General features: G+C 31.5%; 1 protein-coding gene across 7 annotated transcripts; it reads right to left on the bottom strand.

Moving 5' to 3' along the window:
- Positions 1-355: 355 nt before the first annotated feature.
- Positions 356-17,471, bottom strand: LOC136983653 (5'-3' exonuclease PLD3-like). Of its 7 annotated transcripts, XM_067280458.1 has the most exons (11): positions 17,342-17,428; positions 15,861-16,067; positions 6,020-6,282; positions 5,783-5,948; positions 5,600-5,717; positions 5,397-5,530; positions 5,122-5,322; positions 4,858-4,997; positions 4,622-4,781; positions 2,211-2,307; positions 357-2,136 (listed from the first exon to the last, which is right to left on the bottom strand). In XM_067280458.1, the coding sequence occupies exons 2-11, from the start codon at positions 15,891-15,893 to the stop codon at positions 1,964-1,966; spliced, it is 1,485 nt and encodes a 494-aa protein (XP_067136559.1). In that variant the 5' UTR covers positions 15,894-16,067; positions 17,342-17,428; the 3' UTR covers positions 357-1,963. The 7 variants fall into 7 exon arrangements, with proteins under 7 accessions (XP_067136560.1, XP_067136556.1, XP_067136562.1 ...); XM_067280459.1 differs by lacking the exon at positions 15,861-16,067 and having other exon boundaries at positions 356-2,136; positions 17,342-17,471; XM_067280455.1 differs by lacking the exons at positions 15,861-16,067; positions 17,342-17,428 and adding an exon at positions 14,023-14,210 and having other exon boundaries at positions 356-2,136.
- Positions 17,472-17,991: the final 520 nt, after the last annotated feature.

Below are 17,991 nucleotides of genomic sequence, written 5' to 3'. Positions count from 1 at the left end.
ATAATATTGAATAAACAAATATTTATACACATTTAATCATTTATAATAACGATAACAAAATTTTAAAGGACAATAATTATAAATCCATTATTTCAATTTTTACAATTATTTTTTAACATCAATTTACAAAAGTATTAAATTTGTTACTGTGAGAAATATATAACAAAGAGATTTAAATTTAAAACAAAAAATTGTTATTCTGAAATCAATAATGGAAATTATTACTTTGCAAATTTATAATCTTTCAGAATGAAATTTTAAAATTTATCTTTTGATAACTTTAAGAATTATTTTAATAAATAATAAATAAATAATCACTTTTGCATAGTTTGTCTTTCAATCAATATTACGAATCACAAAAAGTTTATTTATTTACTTTTCTTTTACCATAAAAATTTTTAACATTTTTCTTTTTTTTACATTACAGTACTCTCTCACAATTACCCAGAACAAATGAGAAAAATGTTGTTCTGTTTAATCCAGTTCCATTTAAATCCTTTACCGACTAAATGGAACAGTCTTCGTTAGTGTACGAGGACGTAAGATACATAAATTTAACAGGATACAAATGCAGGATTTTCAGATCGCTGATGTATACGCTCTCTAAATAACCCAGACTTCCCAATTGGGTAACTTACTGCACCCAACTAAGGTTTATGAAGCAACCTGAAATTACTTATAATAAACTGGAGACTTCCATAAAGTGCATCATTCCTCTTCACTTTCCCCGTTGGCTAGTATTCTAATAGCCTGCAAAGCAGACAATTTGTGATGACTTTATGACTCGTACGTAGGCTCTTTTGACATCCCAATCATTCTAATCTCGGATAATTGAGTGTCTCACTTTAAGAAATAGTTAACGATTCTTATGGTAGAAATACAGGTACTCCTCGACTCATGTATGTAATGTGTAATTTACAGGATTCAGACTTATGGGAAAACTTTAATCATAAAAATGGATTTTGTTTTTCTTTTCTCACTTTTGACTCCATCTTGTGGATTCTAAGAGAGCCTTTCAAATACATCCATTGTGAGTTTGGGCAGACCTACAGAGGGGACATCCGAATAGTCAAGCATGGGACTGACATATCCGAGACGGACCGCCCCAAAAAATTCCGGAGTTTTTGGACCGTCCAGATTTGATCTTGGGTCCCCAGAACATTACGACAATGCCTTAATTGCTTTGGCCATAAATAAAAATGGATTAAAGTAATTAAATTTACTTTATATTATAAATTTGTCATCATTAGTTTTAACATGATTATGTGCATACACATACAAGCATCATTAAATTTAGTAAATCAAATGTAATTTTTTATTATTTTTCCTTTAATTATGATCCATATCATAACTTATACTAGTAACCATTTCAAATATATTTGTTATGGAAAATTTTCAACTTATTTTTAAAACAAAACATTTACATAAATCAGGGTACACTTGTATTTAAAAGCAAAAAAGAATAGCATTTTTTTATACAATTTTGTCTACATAAAAATATTTTTCTTTTTTTATTTATGTAGGGAAAAAATTAGCTATTCTACATGAACACAGTTTGGTTCTATGGTACTTCTGCATTTTGGCAATCCATATTTTAGATAATGAAATCATATTCTAAAATAAGAGCAAATGGTAGTATCTCAAAAATTTTTCATTAGATAATTTATAGTAATTTTCACATCTTTATCAGTTAAAGCTACTATTTCTGAAGGCCTCAATGCTAAATTAATTACAATGAAGTCTGTTTAATCTATTAATTAACATTTACTGCTTTCGGTGTTTTTTTTTTGTGGTGTCATATGCCTTTTTTTATTACTCTGTACATAGAAAATGTTTTTAATCAAAATGATTAGTGCATTTAAATTGAAAAATCCTTTTTGATTGCATTGCATATGTCACATTGAGCAATTATCATACCCGTGACTTAAACGATTAATTTCGGAATATTATTGCAAAGGTGCGATCAACCAAAATCCGAAAGCGGATGTGCATAGACTGACATCCAGTCTCGAAGGAAAATTGTTTGGAACTGCTGCCTGATGGGTTGATATTTGGTAGTGTCGTTTTGCGATTGGTTGATGATCATACCCAGGCCTGCGGTGTTCAGAAAACTATCGCCGGACCATCCAAATGTGCCTGAAAACATAAAATTTTGAATAAAAAATTAACTAGATTAATCTTTAGGTAGAAAAAGTAATCAATATACTCACTTAAATAGACATCGTTGTCTGTCACTACAAATGAATTTCTGTTTACTCTGTTCAGTGACATGGATATTTTTGTATTTGAAGGAAACTGAAAGAGTTTCTGTTTAAAAAGTAATAATAAATAGTTAAGATTTTTCTTTTTAATTTTAATAAATTTACTATTTTATTTAAAAGAACTTATTAAAATCAAAAATCTAATTATTACATTAGTAAGAAAGAAAACTGTTTATGATCATTACTAATTATTAAATCATAGAATTACGCTGGAAACAACGTATAATTTGGTCCAGTTTATGCACTAATGTAATTCTATAGTGACAGATAATCATATGATAATATACTAGTAACAATAACGTAGAACAATGAGTCCGTAGACCTCTGCGATGGATTATCTGACAAATTATTAAATACACTGGGGAAAATTGAAATTGTTATACCCAGATGGAGTTGCAGAAAATGTATGAAATGTTGGATCAAAGTAACTCCATATAAAGAGTATTGAATGATTAAAAATTGGATGAAGTACATGTAGTAGTATAGAAATTATGGGGCATTTATTATAAACTAAAAACATACAATTTTGCATAAGTCACGAATTGTGTTAGGTAGATTTTATTATTCACAGATTTTTATTTTTATTTTATTTTTTATTCACAGATTGTCAGTAACCATGTATGCCAAGTTCCACAATGTGAACTCTGTACACCCAAATGTCTGACTTTGAGAGAAGTCGGATAATTGGCATGTTCTAAAGGGGACATCATACCATGAAATCTCCAATGAAATGGCAGTGAAATGGTTACAGAAAGGTCCAGCACTCACAGATCTGATGTTAGTCCAAACAGAAAAACAATACCATGTGAAGATTGCCAAATTGTGTGGATGACAGTCGTTGACAGACAGAGGACTGATCTCAGACTCGAGCACAGTTACACTTGGTTACCCCACAGACAATTGTAAACCAAATGCTTGAAGCTGGTGTTTTCATCAGCATTTAACAGACATCCTCTAGTTTAATTCCCAGAATATAACACTAAACTTACATTTAACATTTAGAATTACCAGAATGTTTAGTTTACAATAAAATTTCTACATTTTGCTAGATTTTGATGTTGGTGAGTGCTACTTTTGAACATTATCAAGTTTAGGCTTAGTAAACACTAGTCTTATCTTGTTACAAAGACACTTGGCAAGTTTGATGGAAAACTTGCCAAGTGTCTTTGTAACACAACACAATACTAGTGTTTACTAAGCCTAAATTATAGAAAGAGAGACAGTTTCATCAAACAAATCAACAAATCAAAAGAAACTAGAAATGGCGAGACTCATCAAACAAAAATGCAAAGAAGCCAACACCAGGATTACAGACAAGAAGAGAAAATACAAGTTGACTGACGAGGGATAAAGCCCGAAACGTATACAAGACAACGTATCGTATTGACTAAATTGAATAAAGAAATTTGATGGAAAACTTGCCAAGTGTCTTTGTAACACAACGCAACACTAATGTTTACTAAGCCTAAATTATAGAAAGAGAGACGATTTCATCAAACAGATCAACAAATTATCAAGTTTTTTGAAGATTATTTTTGCTTGAAGCTGGGTTGCACTCTCAGACAAATCCTGTAAGGTATCACAAACATGGATTGTCCAATATATCTCAGATTTATCCCCAGTAGTGCATGTCTCGAGATGCCATGGGTAGATGCATCATGTCACTTGGCAACCCAGCACAAACTATACAACTGACTGCACAAGTTATAGAGAGAAAATCCCAACAAGACATCCAAACACTTGTCGATTCAATGCCTGCAAGAATCGCTGTGGGCACATTTCTTGTGGGTTCATTTCAATTTTGCTGTCATTTCTTCTGGGTATGATCCCGTACATATCTACCATGTTTCACGAAATTCCACCGATTCCGTCTGGGTGTTACTCTTTCAATTTCCACCAGTGTAAATAAGAAAATGTATAAATATGGATTTGTTAAGAAACATTATTTGTTTGATACAAGCAAGCCACGATTTTAATCTATGAATTAAACTATGGCTTGCTTGTATCATTTTTCTCAGACATTGGATCTCACAATAATTTTAGTGGATGACTATCATTGACATAATGTTCTTAAACTGGAATTGCAACATGTATTGTGCTAACATAGAATAGAATCATATAGTGTTCTTTCAGCTTAAACATATACAGTAATATAATTCCGTGTTATTACTAGAGCACTAAAAATCGCATCAATACATATAAAAATTTATGTTATGATTTTCATGACACTATTTATGACTTATTGCTGAGATGCCCTCACTCTAGTTATTACTTACAGTACAATGAATATGAATATAATTCTAAAATGTCTTCAGAAATGAATAATTAATAATATTTTGTAATTCTTGAAAGAACCTTACCACATCAATATGTATCATACTACTATTGAGAACCGCCAAAGATTTTAGAAAATAAATCATAGAAGGATGTGTGTTTTTCCAATAAGTGGCCAATATCTTTACGGAAATCTTCTTTTCCACTGCCGCCTTCCTCAATGCTTCATCAAAAGCAGACCAATAGCTAAAAACGAAAAGTATCAGTGTATTTATTTTCTTAATATACTGACTTTAAAATCAATAAACGTAATGTAATTTACTGGATATTTTTATTAATGCACATGGCTGGTATGTAATCCATGACTGATATGTATATATAATGTTTAGCTTTGGATATGATGTCTATAACGCTGTCCACATTTGAAGATCGACCTTTCGGACACAAGATGTTGGGTGAATTCTGGAAACGAGACACATTTAATTACAATTTTTGTTTAAAAATGTAACGGAATATTCTCACGAACGTGACTAAGCACGGTAATTGCGTACAAAATAACTACAATCAACCAATGAGTGTTCCTTACAGAAAAATAAATTTGGGTGAAGGTGTCGTTGATGTTGACACTAAGAGGCACTTCTTTATTTATCGTGGTTTCCAAACTCGAAGGCCAATCGGAAGGAATTTTGACATCGGGTCCCGCTAACGTCCAGTACAGCTGGAATATTTTCTGCAGATCTTCGGCCAAGCAGCTGCAGTTATATATAATCACTCCGATGTCCTTCATCTGGAATTTATCCAAATATCTTTTTAATTATGTGGCTAGAGTATTCTTCCATAAATGTCTGGACTTCACTTTACCTGACCGATGGTCATCCAGTCTAACGATGACGAACCTATATAAAGGTGAAGATCGTCAACTATCCATAACTGCGATGTCACAGATCCAGATCCTTGCAATCTGCCTAGATCTATATTTCTTATTTCTACGTTTCCTGTTTACATAAACGTATTTTTAGTATATTTATTTAATTAGTGAAAAAATATTTAATGAACGAACTTACCAGAATTAAAGAGATCATTTTGATTGTTAGAAGAAACAAAAGGGTCGTTTCTAACTATCCTAAACTGTACTCCTTTTTCGTTGACTGCTCTTTCCAATTCCTCGTACAATTTATTAACCTGATTAGGAAAAACATTAAGGAAGATTGAATGGAGAACACAAAGCGCTCGAATGTTGAACTTACATTCTCCTCCAAGCTAGCAGAAGGTAGATTCCAGTTTGTTGTAACGATATCTAATGATTTTTGAGCTTTTTCAAGAAGGTCCTGCAAACCAGAAGTGATGCTGTTATGTAGAGGCGATAGCGACAGATTTTTCAAGTCCTTCGGCACATTTTCCACTATAGTTAAGCTGAAATGAACAATTACACAATGCACACGCATACACAATTTGTAGAGGCATTATAATGAAAGGGTACTAACAAGCAAGAATCGGAGCAATTGTTCCATCCACCGTAACTAACATCTTTAGAGCCTTTCTTCTTCTGAGCATCTTTATCATCTAGTAGAGGTAAAATAACGACCAAGATGATCAGGATCAGGATGATAGTTATCGGGATGCAGGACGGTTTCAGCCATCCGTTCCATTTGTCTTCGGCTTCTTCGCTCTTAACCATGTAACGATAATCGAAATGTTGTAACTCGAACTCGGCGATGTCTAGTTTCCCTCTGCTTTCAATTGCAGTCTAATAAAGATATTAGATTAAACTACATCAATAACAAAAGCATGTGTTACCTTCTGTTACAACTTCAACGTGTATCCGTGCGTGTTTAAAGTATGCCAGAATAAAATTTTAATCTCGTGTATTTAGAATTGCTCGTTAATCTTAGCTTCGACGATAAACGGGATTAGCATTTTGATAGAACGTTTGCAGTTTCAGTTTATTTCACACATGGAATAAAGGGAGATTATTGATCGATCGCTGAAAGACAGCTTCTGATGATCGATGATGGAGGCGTTACTGATCGATAAAAATAGTATCGGATACGAGTATAGACATTGTACTCTGTACTCGTATCCAATACTACAGCCGAGATTTTTTAGCCACATAACCTAATTTCGTTATTTTATTTTATTTTTTAAAAATCAAATGATAAATATTCAGAATGCTCCATCGTGAGGATTCCGAGTTCAATCCGTTCCGGAATTCTTAATTTTGATGGTAATTTTAGATCCAAGAGTCGTTCTCCATTTCTCACCATTATAGAAGGCCCCGTCCGATCCCACTGGAAATCGGGTCCTTTTATAATAAACCAAAACGTATGTTCTGATGCCTCGCGTTAACAAAATCCAATCCTTGATCAGATTCGGGCTACAGTTTACGCCTTATACTATGAAGACACAGTTTAGGACCTCGCGTTTTTTAAATTCATTATTATTTGGCTCTTGCAGGCTACAAATCTAAACCCGGCCTCTACATAAATAAAGTTTTGTTTATCTCCTCATTTATTCAAATTATATAAGTTTTTTTCTAATTTTAACGATCTGGCAACTTACATCTGTCGAATGAAACTAATATATTCTGCCCACAGTGGCCGAGTGGACTCCGTTGTCGCTCATAGCGGCGGTAACCAGACTCTAAACACTGGGAAGTTCGTGGGTTCGCGCCCCGGTCGGACAGGCTGGCAGCTAGGAGTTTACAGGGTTTTCTCCTTGCAGATAACGCCTAAATAGGGGCCAGCTCCCCATAAAAGTCCTCCCGGAAGGCATTCTATCTCCCCTCGCGTACGTTAAGGCCGGCTCATCGGTCGCCTAGCGATCAAACCAAGCTCGTCGGAGTATAGTGCCTAACTGTGCCATAAACTCCATATAAACGCCCTGTCCAAGAACAACAACAACTATATTCACTATTAAAGCGGTTGATCGATTCTTTACGACCAGTGGGGCTAAATGACCATTGAAAGTTTGTAGAAGTGGCTTCTTACCCTTAATTTTGTTTTTTTATATTTATGCCTACTTAAACCTTGTATCAGAATCAAAACTTATTACATTTATTGTAGGGAATGAAGAAAACACTTGTACATTCCTTAATCCTTTTTATTTTTCCCAAATGCATTTCGAACTACGCTCCTCATCATGGGTACAAAAGGAAGATTTTTTTTGGTACAGTATTTACAAGCTAAATATTATACAATAATTTGCATTAATTATGTAGCCTATAATTTTAACTCCCCCAAGAATTTTACGTTTTTAAACTCGGGAGCTTGAAACGTCGAGAAATGCAAAAAATTTCGGGAGGAGTAATTTTAGTATATGGATGTTAGTGTGTATTTGTGGCAGGATTTGAAGCTTAACAACTTCTGTGCTTTTTGTCGAAAATTTCTGAAATTTTGCAGAGAGGTTTGTATATTAGGGAGATTCGTGCTATTAAATTTTGGTGGTTAAAGGTCTAGAGGGTGGGGAGATAAAGGGGGTCGTGTGCATCTTCAGTAGGATCGGACTTAACGACGATTTTATATTATGTAGGTAATATTAACAATGCAAGAAATGGGAAAAGTTTCACACCAGTCGTGGAAAAGGTTCGTATATACAAGGGAGCCACAATGGAGGAGGATTACGTTAGATGGAAATTTACAAGAACAATTAAAGGCTACTGGAAGTATAAATAGGATACATTCCTTGACAACGTTGAATTAAAAAATTTTAGCAATTAGGATAAAGTAGTTTCTTACGCTCGGGGGAAAATGGTACGCAAAAAACAACATGGTATAAGATAAAATTAATTAAGTTAAAATTATGTATCTTAATTATTTAGTATAAAAGTTTACGTCAAGCGAGGAATATATTAAAATGGGTCGCGGCAAAATAAATGTTAAACGGAAATATTGCAATAAAAAAATAGAAGATGCATTTTAAATATTGTAATTAATTGTAAATGATAATAATAATAATAATAATAATTTCTATGTATTATTTTAGTTAATAATCTTAAAAAGTAGTGAAATATTGCAATTTTTGATGGAATACAATAGAAACTTCCGACGTTGTAAATGTAAATTATGATTTTGCATAACTTTAACACCCACGAAGAGGAACGAAGTAGTTCGAAGTGCATCTGGGGAAAATGATAAGGATTAAGGAATTTACCTAGCGTTTCCTCCGTTCAATACAATAAGTATAATAAATCCCGAGTGTGATGCGAGGCCCAAGTAGGCATAAATATTGAGAAACCATCGAAAGTGTATATTTACATACGTTGAAGAGACTGGTGAAGCAGGTAAGATATTATCTCGTTTATTAACGAATTATCTGGATATATGATGATAGATAAAAACTTTATCCGGAAGTCGGATGTTTACTCGTTCTAGATAGAGGTCGATGTGATGAATACAATTCTCACTTAGGCGCGTCTAAAAATATTATCCTTTCCACCTTGTTTATTATTACTTGACCGAATCGGGTGTGGTGAATACCGATATTATACTTCATTTGTGTTCGCGTATCAAAAGGAAATTGCTTCGAAGTGTGTTTAAAAAATAAATAAATAGTTAATAATCCGGAACTGAATACTTTTTTTCAGTTTAGTAGCTTTTCTTAACTACGAATTGGAGCTTAGAAAATTAAATTATTAGCGAAAGTTTTAGGCTTTGCCGGGCTCCTAGTCAAGCGTGGACCTTCGAAGCTCCTTATACTATAATGTAAAGGGCCGTAGAGCGATCAGGAAAGATTAACAAGAGGTCTTAGATGGTCTATTGGGGCTCCTCTATCCCAATTTATTACATTTTTTTCATATATACTTGGAATTATATTGATTTTCTAATGATATAATTAAAAGTTTAGGTTCGAGCCTGCTTTTGTACGGGTCCAGGCCCTACGAGGTATCTTACACAAGAGCCTGTACCCTTTCTCTCTCGACCTCGTTGTACCAGGTGTAGGTCGGGGAGAGCAGCCTTTGGCACGCGTGCCAAACGTGGCACGCCAACGACTTTTTTCTGGCATGCTATCCGGGGCTCATATTAAAAAGAAATAGCCAACATCATCATCGAGTTGTATGTTTTAACTTAATAGAATATAATTTTATCGAGTAAAGCGATACTAAATAAAAGTACAATAAAAAAACAAACATCAACTGTTTTAGTAATATGATGATGATAATTATATGCACCCAAAATTTTCAGTTGGCACGTGAGAAAATGTTGCTCACATCAAAGATTCGGCGAATTTTGCACGCACACTTAAAGGTTGCTCGCCCCTAGGTCACTAGGATCATAGTACATGGATCCCGATTACTAGACAATTAGAGAGTACAAGTGTATTTGTGCACGTTTGAAGTCCCGAAAGCACGAGGCTTTAAGACAAAAGCCTAAGACTACATATACCTAAAGATGCCACTGGTAATTAAATATTTATACTCGTGTAATGTTTGGAGAACTTTGTTTTACTATAAATGCTATTAATGATGGTTACATTTAAATCTTATCTTGAGGACTCCTTTTTTTATTCAGTATTCATATGGGAAATTATTCTGTTTATTAATTATATTCTAACTAATCTATATTCCGTATCACATCTTTATATAGAATCAGATACACACATTATATTTCCCATAAAGTAGTTATTTCAAGACTATTTTATGATTGAAGCGGATCGATGATGTATTTTATAATAAAATGAAGCATTAATATTTTACAAAATAATAAAACTACATTAGTATTCTGTATAATGCAATTAATGCGAGATAGATAAAGTACAGGATCATTTACGATGCTGTAAAAAATCGAAAATCTTCGTGTTTTTTTTTTTTTAAATTAAACGCCAAACTTCTGATACAATTGTCCATCAGTAACGGTAAATTGTCAATCGGTTTATAGTCGCACGCAATGTTTACATTAGGAACGTTATAAAGATATAGCAATATATTTTATTGTCTCATTGAAGTGTCCATTGTTTAGTAATCTTTGGGAAAAATGAAACTTCAAAATTTCTCTTTAATAAAATCCGTTTAATCTTATTGAATCTTATTATCGGAGGCTTAGCGATGGACGACTAGATAAGGTCTTATGCCCTTCCAGTACTAAATGAAAGAGAGCTTTATGAGCTGTCTGTCCTAGATGGAAAGTAAACATTGTAAAAATTAGAACATTTATTTATTTTGTAATATTAACATTGAAAATACTTTAAAATATTGTTCTATTGATTGTAGTAAGTTCTTTTACGTATACATTATACATGTGACGTGAACAGTTAACACACGTATTGTACAGTACATCTAATTGTCAAACCTTCCCTCCTGATTTCGCGAACCCACTCTTAAGTTTTCTGTTAATTATGCGACATTATCAAGCTTATTTTTCTGGAAAACGAAGAAATAATCACAATCAATGCGTGTCCAATTGTACTTTTAACACAACTTTTCTGCTTCTAATTAAAAACAGTGTGGATGTAAATTGAATATCGGGTTCTCGTAAGGTAAACAACGGTTTAGGCCTTATGCTTCGAGGCTACGGTTAAAGCCTCGCGCTTCTAAAATTTAATATTACTCTGTAAGGATGGGGTCTCCAATATGATACAGCTAAATTACTATTTAAAATTATAAGTTAGTTAGGAACAGTGTTCAAAAATTCCGCTTGCAGAGTTATGAGAAGATCTTATACGAATTCCATCGGGTAGAAACAAGGTGAGTAGCAGGATGTAACTTTTAAAGTCTATAAAGAGGGAGACGAGAGGAGTTAAGTTAAACGACAATAGATGCATAGACTCAAAAAAGAGTGAAAAGAAGCAAGTTGAAACTCCTGCAGAGAAGACGGAAAAACTGCTTACTTTGTAGTTTAAGTACAAATTTATTTTGTTTACCAAATTTTGTGTAAAAAATGTGCTAATTGATTAATATCGTCACACACAAAATCTTAGCTCGTTTAATCTTAGAGCAAATCATACGGAATCAGGCAGATTACGCGTCCATTTGTTGCCTTAGTCATACAGATCTATTTAAAATCTGATATAATATATATACACTGTAAATAAAATTTAAACTTTGTACAGAAATTCATGTTTTAGAGGGATGTACAGAAAAGGAATGGCGACGGTACCAGTAGCAAAAATGACTCATAGATTGATATGACTGCTTTAAAAGTGCGTCATTCATCTTTTTGGAAAGATATGCCCAAAAGATATTGATAGCTTGGCAATGAACCTTTTTAATTGTGTTTTAGAAATGATTAATAATAAATTAAAAAAAAGCTTGTTAAAAAATTAATTTAACAATTATACAATTGTGAAGTTTTATACGTATATTCTTTTATATTATCAATGTACAAAAGATAGCCTATATTTTTAATCGAGATTTCAATCAAAAAGACTAAAGTATATCTTTGAGGAATCGAGATTAAAATCTGGTCAGGATTCTCAAAATAACTAGATTAGGCCAATGTATTGTTCCGCTATTATTAAACTCAACCTACAACAGGATGGTTGTTATCCAGTTGATAGTTTAGATACTCATAATGGATAAAACGGACAAAATGTGGGTGCATAATATTAAAGATAGGCCTGTATCTAAATATATAGTGTAGTACAGTACATATTTTGAGTTAACTTACATGAGTGAGTTAACTCAGATATGGGGTTTTTGTAGGGCCCAGTCCCTGACCATCCGGCTATCCTATGCAGAAAAAGGCCTCTTATTGCAGACCGGAAAGGCCCTACGCATATAAGTAGTGTCTGTAGACATAATGTATCTTTACACTACACAACGTTAATGATACTTGACACTTCAATATTCTGAATATAAAAGATCTTTTTATAGAATTTATTTACATAACTATAAACAAGATAAATATTTAAAATAATATACGAACCAGCTTTTCGCAGTTACGCAGTAAACTCCTACACTAAAAAATTCGTATACATTAAATGATCTGAGACCATCTGTTACTGTTTACGCGGCATATAAATAAGTAGAAACACGTTATAAAATTTATAAAAAAGTGGTTAATTTATTCGAGAACGAAATTAAAACTTTATGCACCATTAAGAAAGTAAATGCGACGTTAATATCTTCTAATGCCGCTGTAATAATAAATTAAAACTAAAATAGTAGAAATCGATAGTAAAGCGGTGTTAACTCCATAAGTAACACAGTATATAGTTTTGGCTTAGTATGTGTGAGTTTTTGCAAATTTACTCTATACAATTTGGTAAATGAATTAACTTGAGATGGTACTTAACGGCATTACGTCGCTAAATTTAGTTAAAGGACAAAGAATTGTATAATGTATCGCCTCTTGAATTACTTTTATAGTAAAAAAAAAAAAAAAAAATACGTGTTGTTTCTACTTTAATCGCTTCCTATAACCGCGATGAAGTAGTAATAGATGTACTGTACTTACCCCGATCATTTTTAGCGAAGAAGAGTAGCTTTATCTTTCTTACACCTGTGAAGTGCAGAAGTGTGTATGCTTCCTTCTATACACTTTTCCTAGTAAATAAGCTTGGAGAGCCACAGGTAGATGTGCTAAGACATATTGATTTTGAATCTATATTTAACGCAACCAATACTTTATTTCACTATCATCAATTATGAAAAAGGACAAGGAATATAAAAATGTATCTTTTTGTACCGTAAAAACTAAAAAATAATAATAATTGCAATAATTACAAGTTATACAATATTTGTGTAGCGGGAGCGGCGTCTGCAACGCCCGCAAAAAAAATTTCCAATTTAAACTGTTAAACTAGAGTAAAACTTCTGAAAAAATTTTAAATATTAAATTGCAAATTAAGAGTGGAAAATATTATAATTTTCGAACGAATTTGACGTTTTTCATTCAAAAAAAAAAAAAAAAAAAAAATACTAATTTCGAAGCGTGCATTTAACAAGCGACATTGATGGAAGGCGACGTAAGAAGGAATGTAACTAAACTTGGAATCAGAAAAAATTACTAATAAATTATTTTTTTTAAATATTTATAAAAAATCTAAATTTGTTTCATCCATCAGCCATAACTTATTTTTCTATAAAATTAAAAAATAAAAAATATTAACGTATGTAGTACCAATCGGATCGATGTCTATGATTTCAAAACTAATGGAACCTATTTTGAATCCAATTTACTCTCTCTCAGATTAATCACAATTACTTTAATTTAAAAACGTATTATCGATTATTATACTTTACGATTAGAGAAGTAATAAAATAATATTGCAAATGTAAAACACACGATCTTACCAAATCAGACGATCGAGAGATAGAACACTCATCGTAATACATTATCTGCCATTAATTACGTTACAAAACGGAACTTACGTAACTACATTATTCAAACAAATAATGACGACATTCATTAAAGACATATCGATGCAAAGTGTTGCCACTCATTAAAAATGTATCGATACTCCGAATGTCATTCATTAAAGACGTATCGATCGACGTAATGAAGAGTGGAATTTCTAAATTCTCGCGGATTATTTATATATATACACAAACCTGTGAATCGATTAGAGATATTTCTAAATTAGTTTCTTTTCCTCTTTGGTATTTTTTCTTGCATAACTTTTTCCAAAATCGCGACATGTCTTTCGGTTTTCGCGTCTAGCCGCTCTGTACTGTTTCGGTTTGTATATTTGTTGTTGATTTTAAAAACTTCCCCATTGGATTGTTCTGTCGCATGATAACGATCAAGGACGTAACAGATCGATTATTTTATTACACCCTAAATTTTTTTTATACGTATTCCATAGTTAAATGTAATCCTTGAATTTTTAATTTAAATTGTAAATTTTGTATTATTTTTAAAGTAAATCAAATTATTTACTTAATGCATCCTACATAATCAATTTTAAAACTGATTATCCCCATTTTTTTTAAAATTTTCATTACCGAGTCTAATTAAACATGTCCGCTGTGTGGTGCATTTATTATGGTAATGCAAAAATAATAATAATTAATTTTCGATGGGAATAAAATGAAAAAAAAATGTTAAAAAAAATAAATGAAATTATATCGAATACAACTGCACCGACTTGTGACGCGACTATATCCGTATAATTGTGTTTATATAATAATAATATTGTGGAGAAAGTTTGTTATGTAGGTAACCATGACAACCAAACAGCATTCTATTCATAATGATGTTAGGTAGAGCTTGTAAAAAATGTTCACATTCTACTCTCTTCACTTAATTATTGCATTTACTAGGAACTTAATATAATTTTCTTTAGACGTAAATATAAATGAGATATTTTAAAATAATAATAAAAGAATATATATATATATATATATATATATATATATTATTTAAGTTAAATATATATTTAATTTATATAATTATAAAGTTTTAATATATCCTTATGTAATTCAGTTTCATTTACGAAGACGTATATAATTTTATTAATAAATTATAAAATAAAGATCAATTATATATATAAATTATATATTTTAAAACGTGATAGTAATTTACGTTATACACAAAAGATGGCGCTAATTTACTTATTTTAAAAAGATATTAAGAAAAAGAAATAAAATATTTGATTTAAAAATGCAATGATTTTCTTGTTTAAGCAAGAAAAAAATTTTTAAAATAATAAGTTTTTTCTAGAGAAGAAATAATACTTTTTCGAAAAATCAATAATAATCTAACTTCAATCGTTTTAATGGCGCTATTATGTAGACGCCTGACTTTATTGGTGGTGGTTTTTTTTAAATAAATGCAACCTTGAATATCTTTTTTAAAAAATTTCGCTTAATAAAAGACCAATTTCTCCAGCGAAACGCTAGAACAAAAGAAAATATATCAAATTAACGAATTACAACACTTGCAAACATCTCCATCAATCGTTCTCCGAAACACGCCCACAAACCCCACCCACATTATAATTTCCATGACAACAGATAACTTCACCCACTGAATGATCGTCACGTGCAGAAATGAATAAATAATCGGCCAATCGAAATCAATAACGTCATCGATCTTTAATGTTTTAAAATTTAAAAAAAAAATTAAAAACGACATTCATAAATGAAATTGAATTACATAAGGATATATTAAAACTTTATAATTAGAAAAATTATATATATATTTTATAAATACAAAACTTTCCAAGTTTTATCAGCCTTGATAATTTTATAATTTCACTTAAAAAAATAAAAAATAAAAATTAGAGCAGACGATTGGAAATTAATCACGTGCTAAATGACGTTTCGATCTCGCTTTATTAGGAAATAACGTGAGAATTGATCACTTGTTAAAAAAATAAAGTAAACCGATCTTTGACGTTCGTTTCGGGACGTATTATTTAATTCCATTAAAATTAATTGATTCTTACCTCTCTATAAACAGAAGATATGGCGATACCCATTTAAACAAAACACGTTCCAGCAGACGACAACGGACGTTTCTCCTCGCCCTCTTTCTCTCTCTCTCGTCACGTGCTCCCTCTCGCTGTGACGTCACAGGAAAGTGTGAAACGATGTCGAGCAATTTAGAAATAGGTGAATGTCCTTTTTTTAACTCTATCGTCCTACTATAAAAACTAGGTTTGTGGGAAATTAATTTTTAGCATTTTCTTAGTATTTATATATAATGATAAACAAACAAATCAATAAATATTAAACGTTAAACGTACAAACTACGCATTAAAATAGGCCTAAAAAAAGTTGAGACTAATGGGAAAAAACACGAGAACAAGTAGGAGAAAACACGAGAAACAATGGTTTAGTGTGTAATTAACAGTAAAACATTATACAGGAAAGCTTTTACATTGATTTACTACGGAAGATGGAGATGAGTTAGGAAAGAAAGTCTTTGTTTTTACTTCTGGAATTTGAGGCATCAAAGGTCATTTCACAGCTAGAAATAGTTCTACTGCTCCTCTTTCCTTTAAAATGAGGCATAACACGTCTGAATTTGCCAGCTTATGTTGAAGATAGATTATCTAATTCCAACGAAAGAGAGAGAGAGAGGGGGGGGTTAGGAGAAGCATTAAAAATAACTAAATGTTTATCGTGGAAAGAAAGAAGAATCATTTTCTGTTAATGAACACATTTCCAGTAAAATTTTATATAAATTTTAAAAATTACACACTGACATCCATGACGTAACTTTAATGATTTTTTTGAAAATTGATTTTCGTTTAGAATAATTGTATTATTATTCCAAACGATGTTTTTAATGATACAATTCTTTCATTAATATTTTAAACGACGTCTAAATTATATGTATCAATAGTTAACGAGCTGTTTTTTCCTGTAAAAGTGTCTTTGTGGCATATCGTATTTACGATGCAGTGAATATTTATTTAAATTTATAAAAAAAATTCTTAAAAACTCAAGTTAATGTTGAAGTAATGGAACGATAATACAACACAATTCCAGTAATAATAATAATACTAATAATGACGGTATTAATTTTTGCAAACGTGTTTAAATATATATTCTTTGTCAGTTAAGCACAAACAGGTGCAGACTCCGCAGTTCTGACAGTTATAAAAATAAATAGGGAACCAGAAAAGAACTTTAAAGGCGTCTTAGGTAATCAGATCTAAACGTTTGTGCCATTCAAACAAACATTTCCAGGTGGTTCATTTCCTTCTGTTGGCCTTTTTAAATTTTGTAATGGCATTAGAACAAAGAACTTTACGGTGATTTTAAATCAAAAAGTATTCAGACAAGTTCTAAAAACCATTCAAAGTATCGCCACCCTCGTTATTTCTTAATTATTTAAAATTCTAAACAAATTTATCTCTGCTTATACACGAGGCTAGTTAAATAATACTTTATATTATCTTTTAATCCAATCTATACATACCTCTCTGTATACATATGACGTATTTCCTCCCATGCTCGTATACACATTTGTTGGTTTACGTATCACATATGTTCTGTTTCTCACCACCTATAGGAAAACGGGCGAACTAAACAAAGAAAAATTCTTCCCCCTTTTTTATAAACTTTCTTGAAAGATCCCGCCAAGTAATGAACTGACCCATCGCCATGACAGCAATAATATATTGATTTCTCTTATGAAAAATTATATATATTTTGAACGTCACGGTGAAAATTAGGGATGAAAAAAAATCGAAATAATTTGTAACTTGAATAAATGCATCTGTTTTTATAAGCTGTCTACAATCAAATATCATTTCTAACGGTACCAGGAAGTAATTTGAAAGTTGATAATTTATTAGGTGTTTATTGTATATAAATACGTTATTTGCATACTTTATGAGAATCAGGAGTTAATAAGGATAATTATGATTAATGTTCGATAATAATGATATATTAATTTATTATAATGTTATTTCACTTACTATTCTGAAGCTGGCGCCATCTCGCAGTAGAAAAATGAATCTCTTTTTAAATCAGATTTTTATTAAAAATTTTTTAAAAATTTATTTATTTAATTATTAGAAATAATTGAATAATTTAATTTTGGTTTATCGATAAAATTTTTAAAAT

The sequence above is a fragment of the Centruroides vittatus genome, unplaced genomic scaffold (assembly GCF_030686945.1).
Source record: "Centruroides vittatus isolate TY-2023 unplaced genomic scaffold, ASM3068694v2 contig_884, whole genome shotgun sequence".
In the NCBI taxonomy this organism is placed as follows: domain Eukaryota; kingdom Metazoa; phylum Arthropoda; class Arachnida; order Scorpiones; family Buthidae; genus Centruroides; species Centruroides vittatus.
Note: the sequence above shows the minus strand (reverse complement) of the source record. Positions and strands in the feature narration are given on the sequence as shown.

Excerpts from the sequence above, each read along its gene's own strand:
- LOC136983653 (XM_067280455.1), bottom strand. The coding sequence starts at position 14,109 with ATGTCGCGATTTTGGAAAAAGTTATGCAAGAAAAAATACCAAAGAGGA. Across the intron at positions 4,998-5,121 it reads TCACCCAAATTTATTTTTCT|AATTCACCCAACATCTTGTG; the intron begins GTAAGGAACACT and ends TCTCGTTTCCAG. Across the intron at positions 2,137-2,210 it reads AGACAACGATGTCTATTTAA|GCACATTTGGATGGTCCGGC; the intron begins GTGAGTATATTG and ends TTATGTTTTCAG.